This window comes from Sorex araneus, chromosome 4 (genome assembly GCF_027595985.1).
Source record: "Sorex araneus isolate mSorAra2 chromosome 4, mSorAra2.pri, whole genome shotgun sequence".
In the NCBI taxonomy this organism is placed as follows: Eukaryota; Metazoa; Chordata; class Mammalia; order Eulipotyphla; family Soricidae; genus Sorex; species Sorex araneus.
The window spans coordinates 195,046,073-195,059,932 of NC_073305.1; the positions used below are offsets into that span (position 1 = coordinate 195,046,073).

At 42.0% G+C, this 13,860-nt stretch overlaps 1 protein-coding gene across 1 annotated transcript; it reads right to left on the reverse strand.

The window, feature by feature from the left end:
* Nucleotides 1-551: 551 nt before the first annotated feature.
* On the reverse strand, nt 552-1,490 carry LOC129404271 (olfactory receptor 2AE1-like). Its single transcript, XM_055136129.1, has one exon. The coding sequence runs from the start codon at nt 1,488-1,490 to the stop codon at nt 552-554; it is 939 nt and encodes a 312-aa protein (XP_054992104.1).
* Between the last annotated feature and the right edge of the window lie 12,370 nt (nt 1,491-13,860).

Below are 13,860 nucleotides of genomic sequence, written 5' to 3' on the forward strand. Positions count from 1 at the left end.
GCAAATCCCCTACCCTTAAGGTCATTTTTATTTGATTTTTTTATTCTTCCATGATTCTATAGAACCTTACTGAACTGTACTTTGCAGATAATGAAAATTTGTGCAATCCCCAGACTAATGTGTTTTAGCCTCATCCACAATAACATATTGTTGGGAGGGGGGCAATTTAGGAGGTGATTAACTCTTATACAGAGCCAATGTTTAATAAGGGGGCCCTTCATTCCTTCTCCCACAGGAGGAGATGTTCATCTTGAAACCTGAAGTTTTTCTCACTGGATGCCAAATCTTCCATCACCAAGATCTCGGGTCTCCCAGTCCACAGACGATTTACAAACAAATATTGGTTATTCAAAACCTAGAATAAGCACAAATAAGTAACACAGTTGTCTGCAGTGCTTAAACACAAGAGATCAACTTAGAATACCTCAATTTTTATTTAGCACATTGTTTTTGAACACTGAGGAACATCAGCGTTCTGGACTCTTGAGAATTTACACAAATTGAGGAGCAGACAACATTCAACTCCTATGCTCAGAGCATCCAGAAGTTAGTCATTGTATTACAACATCTCTACCCAGCACTTTCCTCAGTGCCTTAGCTATATCCTTATTGCGGAGAGTATAAATCAGAGGATTCAGGGTCGGGGTGATGATGCTATAGAACACAGAACCAACCTTCTCTTGCAGTGGAGTGCGCTGGGATCTGGGTCTCATATATGAGAAGATGGAGGCACCAAAAAAGAGAGAAACCACGGTGAGGTGAGAACTACAAGTGGCAAAGGCATTTCTCTTGCTCCCGGTAGAACGCATCTGAATGATACTGCGGAGGATGAAGGCATAAGATGTGCAGACAAGGAGGATGGGGAGGAGGATGAATAAAACACTGCATATGTACACCGTGGTCTCATAAACAGAGATGTCTCCACATATCAATTTCACAATAGCAGGTAACTCGCAGTAGAAGTGGTGGATTATTCGAGACCCACAGAGAGGGAAGTGCATCAAAATCACGGTGTGAATGAAGGAGTGCATGGATGCTCCCAGCCATGACGTGACAGCCATCATCAGAGCCACCCTCCTGCTCATGATAACAGCATAATGCAGTGGGTGACAGATGGCAACATAACGGTCATAGGACATGAGAGTCAGGAGCACACACTCGGCTCCTCCCAATGCCAAGTAGACGAAATGCTGGGTAGCACAGCCCACGAAGGAGATGGACTTCCTGCCCGACAGGTAGTTGGCAGCCATCTTGGGGATGGTGGTAGTGACATGCATCAGGTCCATGAGGGAGAGCTGGCTGAGCAGGAAGTACATGGGAGTGTGCAGCCGACGGTCAGCACAAATGAGGAGGATGGTGAGGGTGTTACTACTCAATGCAACAAGGTAGACCATCATAGTCAAGGAGAAAAGAAAGACGTGGGTGAGGGAGTCATCGAAGAGCCCTTCGAGGTTGAAGTCGAGCAGCGAGGACTGATTACTCTGCCTCATCACCCCTTCTTAGTCGGTCCTTGCAGAAACAGGATGTGGACATGGATAGATGAATATGAGAATTCTGAGATTCAGCATATCTGACAAGAAACTTCTTTGATCTTAAGGGGAAAATTTGTGTGCTGGAGTGATAATATAGTGGGTAGGACACTTGGCTTAATCAACTTTTGCCTTATCCCAAATTATCCCTCAAACCTCTCCAGAAGCAACACCTGAGCCAGAGCCAGGAGAAAACACTGAGCATTGTTAAATGTAACACAAAAATTAATTGGTACTTTTTTCTAATTATTGGATAGCTGAGTTTATTGAAATACTATAATTTTTAAGACAGCTTAAAATATCCCTTTCACAATAGCACTAACTCTAAACATCACTATTTAGAGTCCTGAACTGTCTGAAGTATCTAACTTCAAGAAAACAAGACATTCTTCTTATCAAAGAATAAATAAACGAAGCCAAAAACGTCCACACTCCGCAATCGCCACCATGCTCCTGGCTGGAACCCACTGCTAGCTCGAGCCTCATTCAGAAATTAATCCACTTATAAATTCAGGTAGGCCATCTCATTCAGGTACCAGCCTGGGTCAGGGCTCCTTCCCGGAGCCGCGTTTTTAACCAGTCCCCAGGAAAGCCGGTTTTCAGCCTTGGTCTGTGGGGGACAGGAATTGAGGGACAACACTCACACTCAAGCTGAAACATTCCTCGCATCCTCTGCCATCTCATCCAGGTACCAGATCGGTGAGGGCTCCTTCCCAGAGAGTTATACTCTCCCCTCCATATCCCACAAGTACCTTAAGTTACTCTTTAAGCTGGAACTTTCACTACGTTAGCTTAACCACCAGAAGTACATTAGCCAATATATCATTAAGCCCATCTCAATTAATACTGCATCATAAGGAGAATTGTAACAGTAAGTGTGAAGGGCTGAGCCACATAGTTCACTATGGTAAAGCAATGCAGATCCCCACCAAGCTCACATGTTGAAGAGGCTAACCCAAAAGACCCCAACAGCAATGTAGTGCTATACAACCTCCCTGACAAGGAATTTAGAAGGGAGCTTCTGAGGATGCTTAGGGAACTAAAAGAAACAATGGATAACAATACCAATAAAATCCAAGAGGATTTGAAGGTAGAAATGCGGAAAATACAAACAAAACTACAAACAAAATGTCAGACCTGAAAAACCTGGTAGGAGAATTAAAAAACTCAGTGGACAGCCTCAGCAGCAGAGTAACAGCTGCTGAGGACAGAATCAGTGAGCTCAAAGATGAAGTTCAGAACTCTCCAGAAAAGAAGAGAAAATGGAAAAGAGACTGACAATCCGTGAACAGATGGTAAGAGAAGATCGTGATGAACCCAAGAGGAGTAATATGAGAAATAATTGGAGTCCCAGAGGGACAGGAAGAAAAACCCTGATGGAGAAGAAACTGTCAAAGACATCATTGCTACGATGTTCCCAGAGCTGAAGAAAACATGCAACCACATTCAGGTGGCCCGAAGGATACCAGATAAAAGAAATCCAAATAGAAATACCCCAAGACACATCCTGATTAAAATGAAAAAAACCTTAGATAGAGATAAAAAACTGAAACCAGCAAGAACAAAGAAAGAAATTGCCTATAAAGGAGTATCCTTAAGATTCACACCTCCAACTGTGTGGGGATTTTTTTATTTTTTGGTGGTGGTGGTATATGGGCACTGGTGAAGGGATGGTTATTTCAGCATTGTATAACTGAGACCTAAGCCCGCAGCTGCACAAGCGTGAATCCAGACCCAGCAAAACCTCTTTCGGCGTGGGCAACTCCTCGCAGAATGTCTCCAGCTGAGAACTAAGCCTCGGCCCCGTGCCCGCCCAGGAGGGGAAAGGTATTTCTCTCTCTCGCCTCTTTCTCTCCGGGGATGAAGGGCGCGGTGGCCGCCATATTAAGATGACCACAGATTGGGTTTTCAAGCCTGCAATTATCTAATATCTGGAAGAAATCTCCCTGGACTTCTTGTTAAAGTACAGAAATTCAAAACCTTATTTGTCTTCACAGTAGGTCTGAATCTAGTGGGGTACTCCTAACAACAATAGTGAGGTTTGTGTTGAAATATTGAATGTAACCAAAGTAAACAGAATGTAAAATGAAACTTATCAGTTACATGGTAGGGGGTGGGGGGGCGGGATGGGAGGTGTACTGTGTGGGTTTTTTTTTTTTTTGGTGGTGGTATATGGGCACTGGTGAAGGGATGGTTGTTTCAGCATTGTATAACTGAGACCTAAGCCCGAAAGCATTGTAATCTTCCACACGGTGAGTTAATAAAATAAAATAAAATAAAAAAATAATAAAAAAAAAGAAACACATCTCAACAGTCAGAGCAAAGAAGGCTCAAAGTCAAAGGCTGGAAAACAATCCTACAACCGAACAACTCCCATAAAAAGGCAGGGGTAGCCATCCTAGTATCAGACCACAGTGATTTCAGACTGAAGAAGGTCACAAGAGACAGTGAAGGTCATTTCTTATTGATAAAGGGTTCTGTACAACAGGAAGAACTAACAATACTAAATATATATGCACCGAATGAGGGACCAGCAAAGTACTTAAAATAACTACTCAGAGACTTGAAGAAAGACATAGATAGCAACACAATACTAGTGGGAGACTTCAACACTGCTTTATCACCTCTTGATAGATCAGTCAGACTCAAACTTAGCAAGGACATATTGCATCTGAGGGAAGAAATGGAATAAAAGACTTAGTAGATATATACAGGACACTTCATCCTCAAAAAGCTGAATATACATTCTTCTTAAGTGTGCATGGAATATTCTCCAAGATAGATGCATGCTGAGCCACAAAACATACCTCCAAAAATTAAGAAGATAGAGATTGCATCAACAATCTTCTCAGACCACAATGTGCTGAAATTAGAAATAAATCACACACACAAACAGAAAACGAAATTGAAAACCTCTTTATTAAACAGCTCACTATTGGACAACGAGTGCTTAAGAGAGGAAATCAGAGGATTCCTAGAAATGAATGAAAATGAGGACACGAGTTATCAAAACTTATGGGACACAGCAAAAGCTGGGTTAAGAGGAAAGTTTATAGCTCTAAACAAGCATTCCTCAGGAAGGAGGAGCGAGCCCCCAAAAGTAACCTAAGCTCACAATTTAAGATCCTGGAGAATCACCAACAAAAGGAGCCCAATCCGAACAGGAGGAAGGAAATAACAAAATTCAGAGCAGAAATTGATGAGATGGAAACTCTAAAAACAATCTGAAAGATCAATGAAACCAAGAACTGGTTCTTTGAGAAAATAAACAAGATCGATAAAGCTCTAGCAAGACTCACAACAAAAGGGAGAGAAAAAATCCTAATAAACCAAATCAGAAATGAAAAGGGGGACATTGCAACAGAAATTACAGAAATTCAAGGATTCCTCAGAGATTACTTTGAGAATCTTCATGCCACGAAACACGAAAACCTCGAGGAAATGGATAAATTCCTAGACTCCTATAGCCTCCCAAGGCTGAACCAAGAAGACCTGGAATACCTGAACAGACCTATCACCATCAAGGAAATTGAAATGGTAATAAAAAGTCTCCCCAAGCACAAAAGCGCTGGCCCAGATGGATTCTCTAGTGAATTCTTCCAAACCTTTAAAGAGGACTCACTTCCAATCCTCTTTAAGCTTTTCCAAGAAATTGAAGTATCAAAAACACTTCCAAACAGTTTCTATGAAGGAAATATCACCCTGACACCAAAAGCAGGCAAAGATACCATAAAGAAAGAGAATTACAGACCAATATCCCTGATGTAAAACAGACGCAAAGATCCTCAACAAAATATTAGCAAATAGAATCCAACGACTCATCAAAAAGATCATTCACCATGACCAAGTAGGATTCATCCCAGGGAAGCAAGAATGGTTTAACATTCGCAAGTCAATCAACATAATTCATCATATCAATAAGAGAAATAATAAAAACCATATGATCATATCAATAGATGCAGAGAAAGCATTTGATAAGATTCAGCGCGCATTTATGATGAAAACTCTCTGCAAAATGGCATCGAAGGAACTTCCTCATATAGTCAAAGCCATCTACCAAAACCCCATGGCAAGTATAATTCTCAATGGGGAAAATCTAAAAGCCTTCCCTCTAAGATCGGGCACAAGGCATGGTTGCCGGCTTTCACCACTCCTATTCAATATAGTACTGGAAGTCTTGGCCATAGAAGTTAGACAAGAAAAAGATATCAAGGGCATGCAGATAGGAATGGAAGAGATCAAGTAATCACTATTTGTAGATGATATGATACTATACTTGAAAAATCCTAAAGACTCTAGAGAAGTAGGCAGGCTACAAAATCAACACCCAAAAGTCCATGGTTTTCTTATATACAAATAATGAAAGAGAATAAAGAGACATTTAAAAAAATCCCATTCACAATAGTACCTCAGAAAATCATGTACCTTGGAATCAGCTTAACCAAAGAGGTGGAGGACCTATACAAGGAAAATTACAAAACACTACTTCAAGAAATAAAAGAGGACACTAGGAAATGGAAACACATCCCCTGCTCATGGACAGGGAGAATTAGCATTATCAAAATGGCATTGCTGCCCAAAGTACTATACAAATTTAATGCAGTCCCTATCAGGATACCCGTGACTTTTTTCAAAGACATAGACAATACACTCCTGAAATTCATATGGAACAATAAACCCCCACGAATAGCTAAGGCAATCCTTGGAAAAAAAGATGGGTGGCGTCACCTTCCCCAACTTCAAACTCTACTACAAAGCAGTAGTAATTAAAACAGCATGGTATTGGGATGAAAACAGACCTACCCACCAATGGAACAGAGTTGAATATCCTATCATAGACCCCCAAATATATGGCCACATAATCTTTGAGAAAGGAGCAAGAAATGTGAAGTGAAACAAGGAAAGCCTATTCAACAAGTGGTGCTGGGAAATTTGGATAGCTACCTGCTAAACAATGAACTCTGACCTTTGTCTAATGCCAGGCACAAAAGTCAGATCAAAGTGGATTACAGACCAAAATATTAGGCATGGATCTATAAGGTACATAGAAGAAAATGTAGGCAGAACTCTCCATGACATTGAAGCTAAAAGCATCTTTAAGGATGAAACAGCACTGGAAGTGGAATGCAAGTGGAAGCAAACATAAACAAATGGGACTAAATCAAACTAAGAAGCCTCTGCACTTCAAAAGAAACAATGACCCAGTAACTCAATTAAAAAAAAAGAAACAGTTACCAAAATACAGAAAGAGCCCACAAAATGAGAAAGAATATTTACCGAATATTCATCTGATAAAGGATAAATATCCAGGAAACACAAGACACTAGAGAATTGTATAAGAAAAAACCCTTCAATTCCATCAAAAAATGGGAAAATTGGAGACACTGTGGAGGCAAGGTGGAATGCTGGTTGGATGCTGTTGGAATATTAAGTACCTGGGACAAATATTATGAAAAACTTTGTAAACCACAGTGTTTCTATAAAGTGCAAAGGGAAGATAATTTTTTAAAGACTATTTAAATACAAGACATTGGGGATTAAGAAAAAAGAAAAAAGAAATGTATACACATATATTACAGGTGTTCACGGAAATGCAACATAAAATACACAGACATGCTCATCTATGTATAACTGTGCGTATAAACTGGTGTATACCCATATATAAGTATATTTGTTGAAATACTATTTAGGCTTCTTATACCTGAGGGATTTAATCAAAACCAAACCATTAAGATTAAGAACACATGTACTTGATGGAACGTTACAGAAACCTGGCATTAACTATTTTGAAACCAATGAGTAATCTATGGAAATATGACATCTTTCAATCTTCAATTTTTGTGGTGCCAGAAATGAACCCTTGTTTTACTTGATGCCAGAACGTGTAGCCCCGGGACAAGCAGAGTCAGGAACAGACGACGTCTGTGTAGTCTAGAAGGAGACAGACTGGACCCGCTATCTGAGCTGGATGCCCACCAGGAAGACAGGAACACACTTCAGCTCTTCATGCCTCTGGAACACTCAAGACTGGGGGGTGACTGCGAATCTGGGTCTTTCTTGAAGGAGCAAAACACACACATCTGACAGGAAACATCAGGAACTGAAGGTCTCGGGGTGGGGGCTGCTACATCGTGGGGCAGCTGGGAAGGGCAACAGCAGATCAGCAAAAACGTGGTAGATGCAGGCCGGCACTGCAGTGCACTCGCACCCTGCAGCCCTGAGTCATCCACATGGACCAGAAACGTCTAACACGGACAGGGAAAGTTCCTGGTTCATCCTGGCCACTGCGACATACTGCTCAGTCACCAGAGTCTGTCCATGTTTATTACACACACACACACACACACACACACACACACACACTCTCATCTCCTTAAGCCGTGCTTCATCTAAACACATGCACAATAGGTTTTCCTTTGGCCTAACATATTAAACTATTCCAAACAGGCGCCCGACAGGCTGTACCGTGAATAAGGTATTTTTCTTGCGTATAGACTCGCAACAAAGTTGAATCCCTGGCAACCCATATGGTCCTCTGACACCTCCAAGAGTGAACCCTGAGAGCAGAGCCAGGAGTAGCCTTGAGCACCCCAAGTGTGGCCGAAAATAAATAGATAAAAAAATAATCATCCCACCTAAAACTGCAAATATCTTTCTTTTCCCAGAACAAATATAAATTTCTGTTCTCCTGTCGGGTGATGTTCATTCTCCTGAGCCTTATGCAACTTTTTATAACCTATCACTAAATACTAAAATAATTGTCACACACATATAAACAAAATTATCTTGGGACAAGATTTCCATGATAGGTTAGGAGAATTAAATTATATGGAAGAAGACTGTGTAAGTTAGATTAGGAGAGTAACTCAGTATTGTCTTCATTTGGAGACAAGGAGAAATGGGGGAGGTCACCAGAGGCATCATTACCTCACTCAGAAAACAAACAGAAATGTGTCCTGTATAAACAGAGCTGAGAGTTTTTAAACCATGGATCGTGATGATAAAAGCAGGATTGTAACAATTACTCAGGCAGGTTTCTGAATTAAATTGCTTTCTCACTCTCATGAAAACAGGGATGAGAATGAGAAACTACATGTGTAAGGAGGCCCAAAAGAAAAAAGTAACCATCAAAATGGATCACCAAAAGATTAACTTGTTCCATTACCTTCTCACAGACTGAGAGCTCCATTCTCCATGTGATCCCATTACACATCACCTCTAACCTGCGGAGAAGTCCACCCATGTCCTTTTGCTTAGGAAACAGGGGCTACCTTCTCACCACACTCTGCATTCCCTCTTCCCACATTAGCAAAAATTTTCTTTTACTACCATCAGATTCATGCCTCTCTTTCTCCCAAGACATACTTCCTGCTAATCTCATGTTCTTCCTTTGAATTCCCCACCCCCCAGGTGCTTTTACAACACCCAGTCTTCTGCAAAATTTATCTCCTAGATTGGTCCAATACTGCTCTCACGTAAGGGATGAGAAAATGAGCTGATCATTCCACATGATACTTTGTTCCTAGGGGAGTCTCCTGGATAAACTCACAAGCCAACAAACTTACCTGGCCTGAGTTTTCCGGAGAGACTGTGGGAAAAGCAAGTATAAAAATGGAAAGGGAATGAGAGAGGAACACACTCGGTGAGTTCAATGACTCCCGTATTGGATACTGGTCATCCAAAGTAGCTTTTTCTGAGACACTGTGAGACATCCTTCTCCAACCCAAGAAATCCCCACTTCCTGGGAGACTGACAGAGAGGACACTGACCACACAGGTATTGTTTACTCTGGTCCTCCAGAGCAGCAGCAGCAACAAGGCAACACACAAAACTGTGCGATGCTCTTACAGTCCCTGGAGGTCACACACACTCTGGTGTGTGACCTCCAGCGACACCCAGCAGACAGATCTAGTAACTGATCTTTAACCTTTCTAAGTAGGGACTTGGAGACCTGCATCTCCTTGCTCTGCTCTGAGTAGGTATCTGCATCCCTCTCTATCCCCATCGTCCATCAGAGCTGGGGCGATGAGGGTCTCCATGAAATTAAAGGCCTCTTTGAAAGACAGCTTTATCATCGAAAGGGGCAGTCAAAGATGGGAGCTAGAGCAAAGTACAGCGGTTAGGGCATTTGCCTTGCACACAACCAACACCCCATATTGAGTTCAATCCCCAACACCCCGTATGTTCTCCTGAAACATGCAGGAGTGATCCCTGAGCACAGAATAAGAAGTAAGCCCTGAGCACCGACAGGTGTGGCCAAAGTAAAAAAAGAAAACCTGTTGTGGATTTGCTGAGTTGGGATCACTCACGGCATCTTTGGATTTATGTCTCCATCGCGATTTGCAAAAACAAGAATTTGATAGTGTTGGTCTTCTCGATCCCTTTCTAGTTACAAGTATGTATCCAGAACAGAAATCACACATCTGGCATGATGCAAGCTATTAGTGAGAGAATAGGAGGGGCATGTGTGTATATGAAACAACCGCTAACCCAGGGGAACGATGATGTCAGCTGAGGCAAACTGAGGCACTAGGGATTTCAACCCAGGGGACCCATTCTGCATCTCTTCCCAACACCAGGGATCAAGGTAACACTGAGAACAGCAACCCCAAAAGGATTCCATTTTGATTACAGGGTCAGGGGACTGAGATACTATGAGCTGCGTGACCCTGAGGACAAGGACTATCTTCTCCAAGGACCCATTAGCCTTGAATACACACACTTCTTAGAATGCTGGCTATGTTTTTGTCTGGGAACTCGATAGCCCCAAATTGCCCAATCCTTTAGAGAACGCAGTGTGAGGAATACCCAGCCTCTGTGCCCACAAGACTCTCATTTCCCCAAGTGCCATAGCGTAGAACAGATGATGCCAAAGACAACATAAACACAGGCCTCAACTGCAGTAGGAACCTGCCACTGGGGAAGTGTTGAGGAGGGAATTGGAACCCCGGGGAAATAGTGGCTGGAAGCAGACACTGCTGGAGAGTGTGGTGCTGGGGTAGGTTCCATTTCATTGTGTCTTCTGTTTCAGCAACATCTTGGTGCTTTCAATGTCGAGGTCATTTTCTAGTATGGTGACATTTATTCCGTGGTATTTAATTCTCTTTTGTACATTTCAAGCACACATTTTATTTTCATTATTTAATAAACACATAATGCCATGCATTGTGATATTATGTGCTTTCATACATGCTGATTATTTGGGCTTGAGGGGTTTTTGTTTGCTCTTTTGGTTTCTGTTTGATTTGGACCACACCAGTCAATGTGGGGGGTGGGTAACTGCAGGCTCTTCACTCAGGAATTACTACTGATAGTGCTTGGGAGACTATATAGGATGCCCAGGATCAAACACACCTTGGTCACATGCAAGGCAAACACCCTAACCACCGCACTATCACTTATGCCCTACGCATGCTGATTATTCGTCATGTTTCAATATATATATATGCACCTCAATAAATCTCTGTATGCTTATTGTAGCATGATAATAAATATACTATGGCATAAAAATAAATCATTCCCTTTTGAGTTGAATGGATTTGTTTTCATGCTTTTATTTTCTTTTAGCTCATCACTTATATATAAGTTCATTACTGATTTTTAAACTGGTTCATAATTGGCCAACAATCCTATAAACTCACAGGTACCACTTTACACTGCTCTCTGTATAGCCGACTCACTGACCCACAGCTGAATTTCCAGTGCAATCACACCTTCTCCGATAGGCCAGCTGCTGATATAATACACCCACACAATCTTTCCTCTATGACCACTGCAGAATCACCAAGTCTTGCAGAATACCAAATTTTGATGTTTTTTGCCGATGTACTTTCTTTTCACTTATGAGTGAAACTATTAAATAATTTTTATTTCTTTTCTTTTTATTGTAGGAGTACTGTTTTTTACTTGGCCGTTGATTAAGCTGATTGAATTGGGCATGAACTCCATATTAATTTTTTAAATTCAGAATGTTGATTTTATTATTTGCCCATGTACTTTCTTTTCACTTATGAGTGAAACTATTAAATAATTTTTATTTCTTTTCTTTTTATTGTAGGAGTACTGTTTTTTACTTGGCCGTTGATTAAGCTGATTGAATTGGGCATGAACTCCATATTAATTTTTTAAATTCAGAATGTTGATTTTATTATTTTATTATTATTTCCCCCTACTTATTGATTCACCGTGAGATACAGTTACAAAGCTTCTATGTTTGAGCTTCAGTCATACAATCATCAAGCACCCATCCCTTCACCAGTGCACATTTTGCACCACCAAATCCCCAGCATTCACTACCCCCGCCGGAATTCAAAACCTTCCCCAGCCTGTGTGGCAGACAATTTCCCCCATACTCTCGACCGACTTCGACCACGAGTGTGGAAAGGTCGGATTGCATCTGAATCTCAACAAGATGACGTTCATGAAAAATGAACTGGGGGCAGTCTCAGGCCAGGGCCAATACCGGTTCGTGCTCCGCCGAGATTCGACCCGGGTGGCCAGGCTTTTGCAGGGCCGCTTTGCTGCTGAACGACCAAAATCCAGAGCCAGGTACATTACTTCTGGCCCCAGCAAGTGCTTGCAGCCATGTCTCCAGACTGTGAACTAAGCTTTTGCTCCATACTACCTCAGGAAGGGAAATGATGCAATTTCTAACATAAATCTCCCTGGACTTAATTACTAAAATACAGAAATCCTAAACTGCGCGACTTTATATCTCTTCATTCTCATCCGTGGAAAACTAATTTTCAAATGCTTCTTTGTCAGTAAGGCCATATTATGGGGGGATAAACTCCAACAAGAATAGTGAGTTCTGTGTTGAAACTCCAACAATAATGAGTTTTGTGTTGAAATATGGAATGTAATCAAGGTAAAGAGAAAATGAAGTGAAATTTATCAGTTATGCAGGTGGGGGAGGGGATGGGGGATGGGAGGTGGGAGGTATACTGGGGTTTTTTTGGTGGTGGAATATGGGCACTGCTGAAGGGACGGGTGTTTGAGAATTGCACAACTGAGACATAAGCCTGAGAACTTTGTAACTTTCCACATTGTGATTCAATAAAAAAAAATTTTTAAAGAAAAAAGAGAAAGAAAAACAAACTGGTCCCTGAAGCTCCATTTGCTCTTAATGGAATGAACATCTCCGAATGCAGCAGCTATGTGTACCTGGGTTGAGAAATCAACATGAGGAACGACTTGGTGCCAGAACTGCACAGTAGGAAGAGAGCAGCGTGGAATGCATTCAAGAGCGTCGAAGAGGTGGTTAAGAGAACAAAGAACCTCCAACTCCAGGCACATCTTTTCGATTCCACTGTTCTTCCTGCACTAACATATGCCTCAGAGACTTGGGCCCTACGCAAACAGAATGAGAATGCTATTAGGGTATCCCAAAGAGGAATTGAAAGAGCTATGCTGGGAATATCATGTCTCTCTCAAGTGAGAGAAGGAATCCGGAGTTCTGACCTCCGTCGATGGTCAAAAATCAGGGATGCTGTCTCATTTGCGAAGCCATCAAAAAACAGTTGGGCTGGTCATGTAATGCGATTCAGATATGACCACTGGACTAGAGCTGTTACCGACTGGATTCCACAAAATGTCAGAAGACCTCATGGCCGCCCACCAACTAGATGGTCAGAATTCTTCGTCAAATCTCTGAATGGACGATTTGAGGCTCTTCCTGTTCCTGGAGCTAGCAGGTATCATTGGGCTGCACTAGCTCGCGACAGGGACAAATGGAGACGTTAATGGCGCCCGCTCGAGAAAATAGAAGATCAACGGGACTACAAGTGATACTTGTAGAGAGAGTTATACTCTCTCTACTTTGGTTACATTTGATATTTCGACACCGGTCCACCACTACTCAGCCTGCCGAAAAGGCAATGCTAGACATCAATTTGTTTTGTACTGCTTGTTATGGATAGAATATAATTTCCAGGAAATTCTGTGTCATTCTCATCTGAGAGCATTAGTTTATAGTCTCTGGGTCTTGGCCAGAGAATCTCAACCCACCCACCTCCAAGATGCACCAGTGAAGACAGCCTGCACTTCTCACTGGGTTCTAGAAGCTGGCAGCTGCCGGGATTTTTAGGTGACAGGTGTAGGGATGATGCCTGCCCCTGTCTGACGCACCCCTCAGACTTGGTTTGGAGATTCTTTTGTATGGCTTTGGAACATGGCTCTTGTTTCCATCTTTCCCAGGGAAATAAACTGTTGGATATGCCCTGCAGGGTGTGTCTGCTCACCCACATTGCTCCACACCACCAGCCCTAACCGGGGCTTTTGGTCTCTTTCGAGATTTGTGGGTCTCTGAAATAAGGCCAATAAATATGCCTGT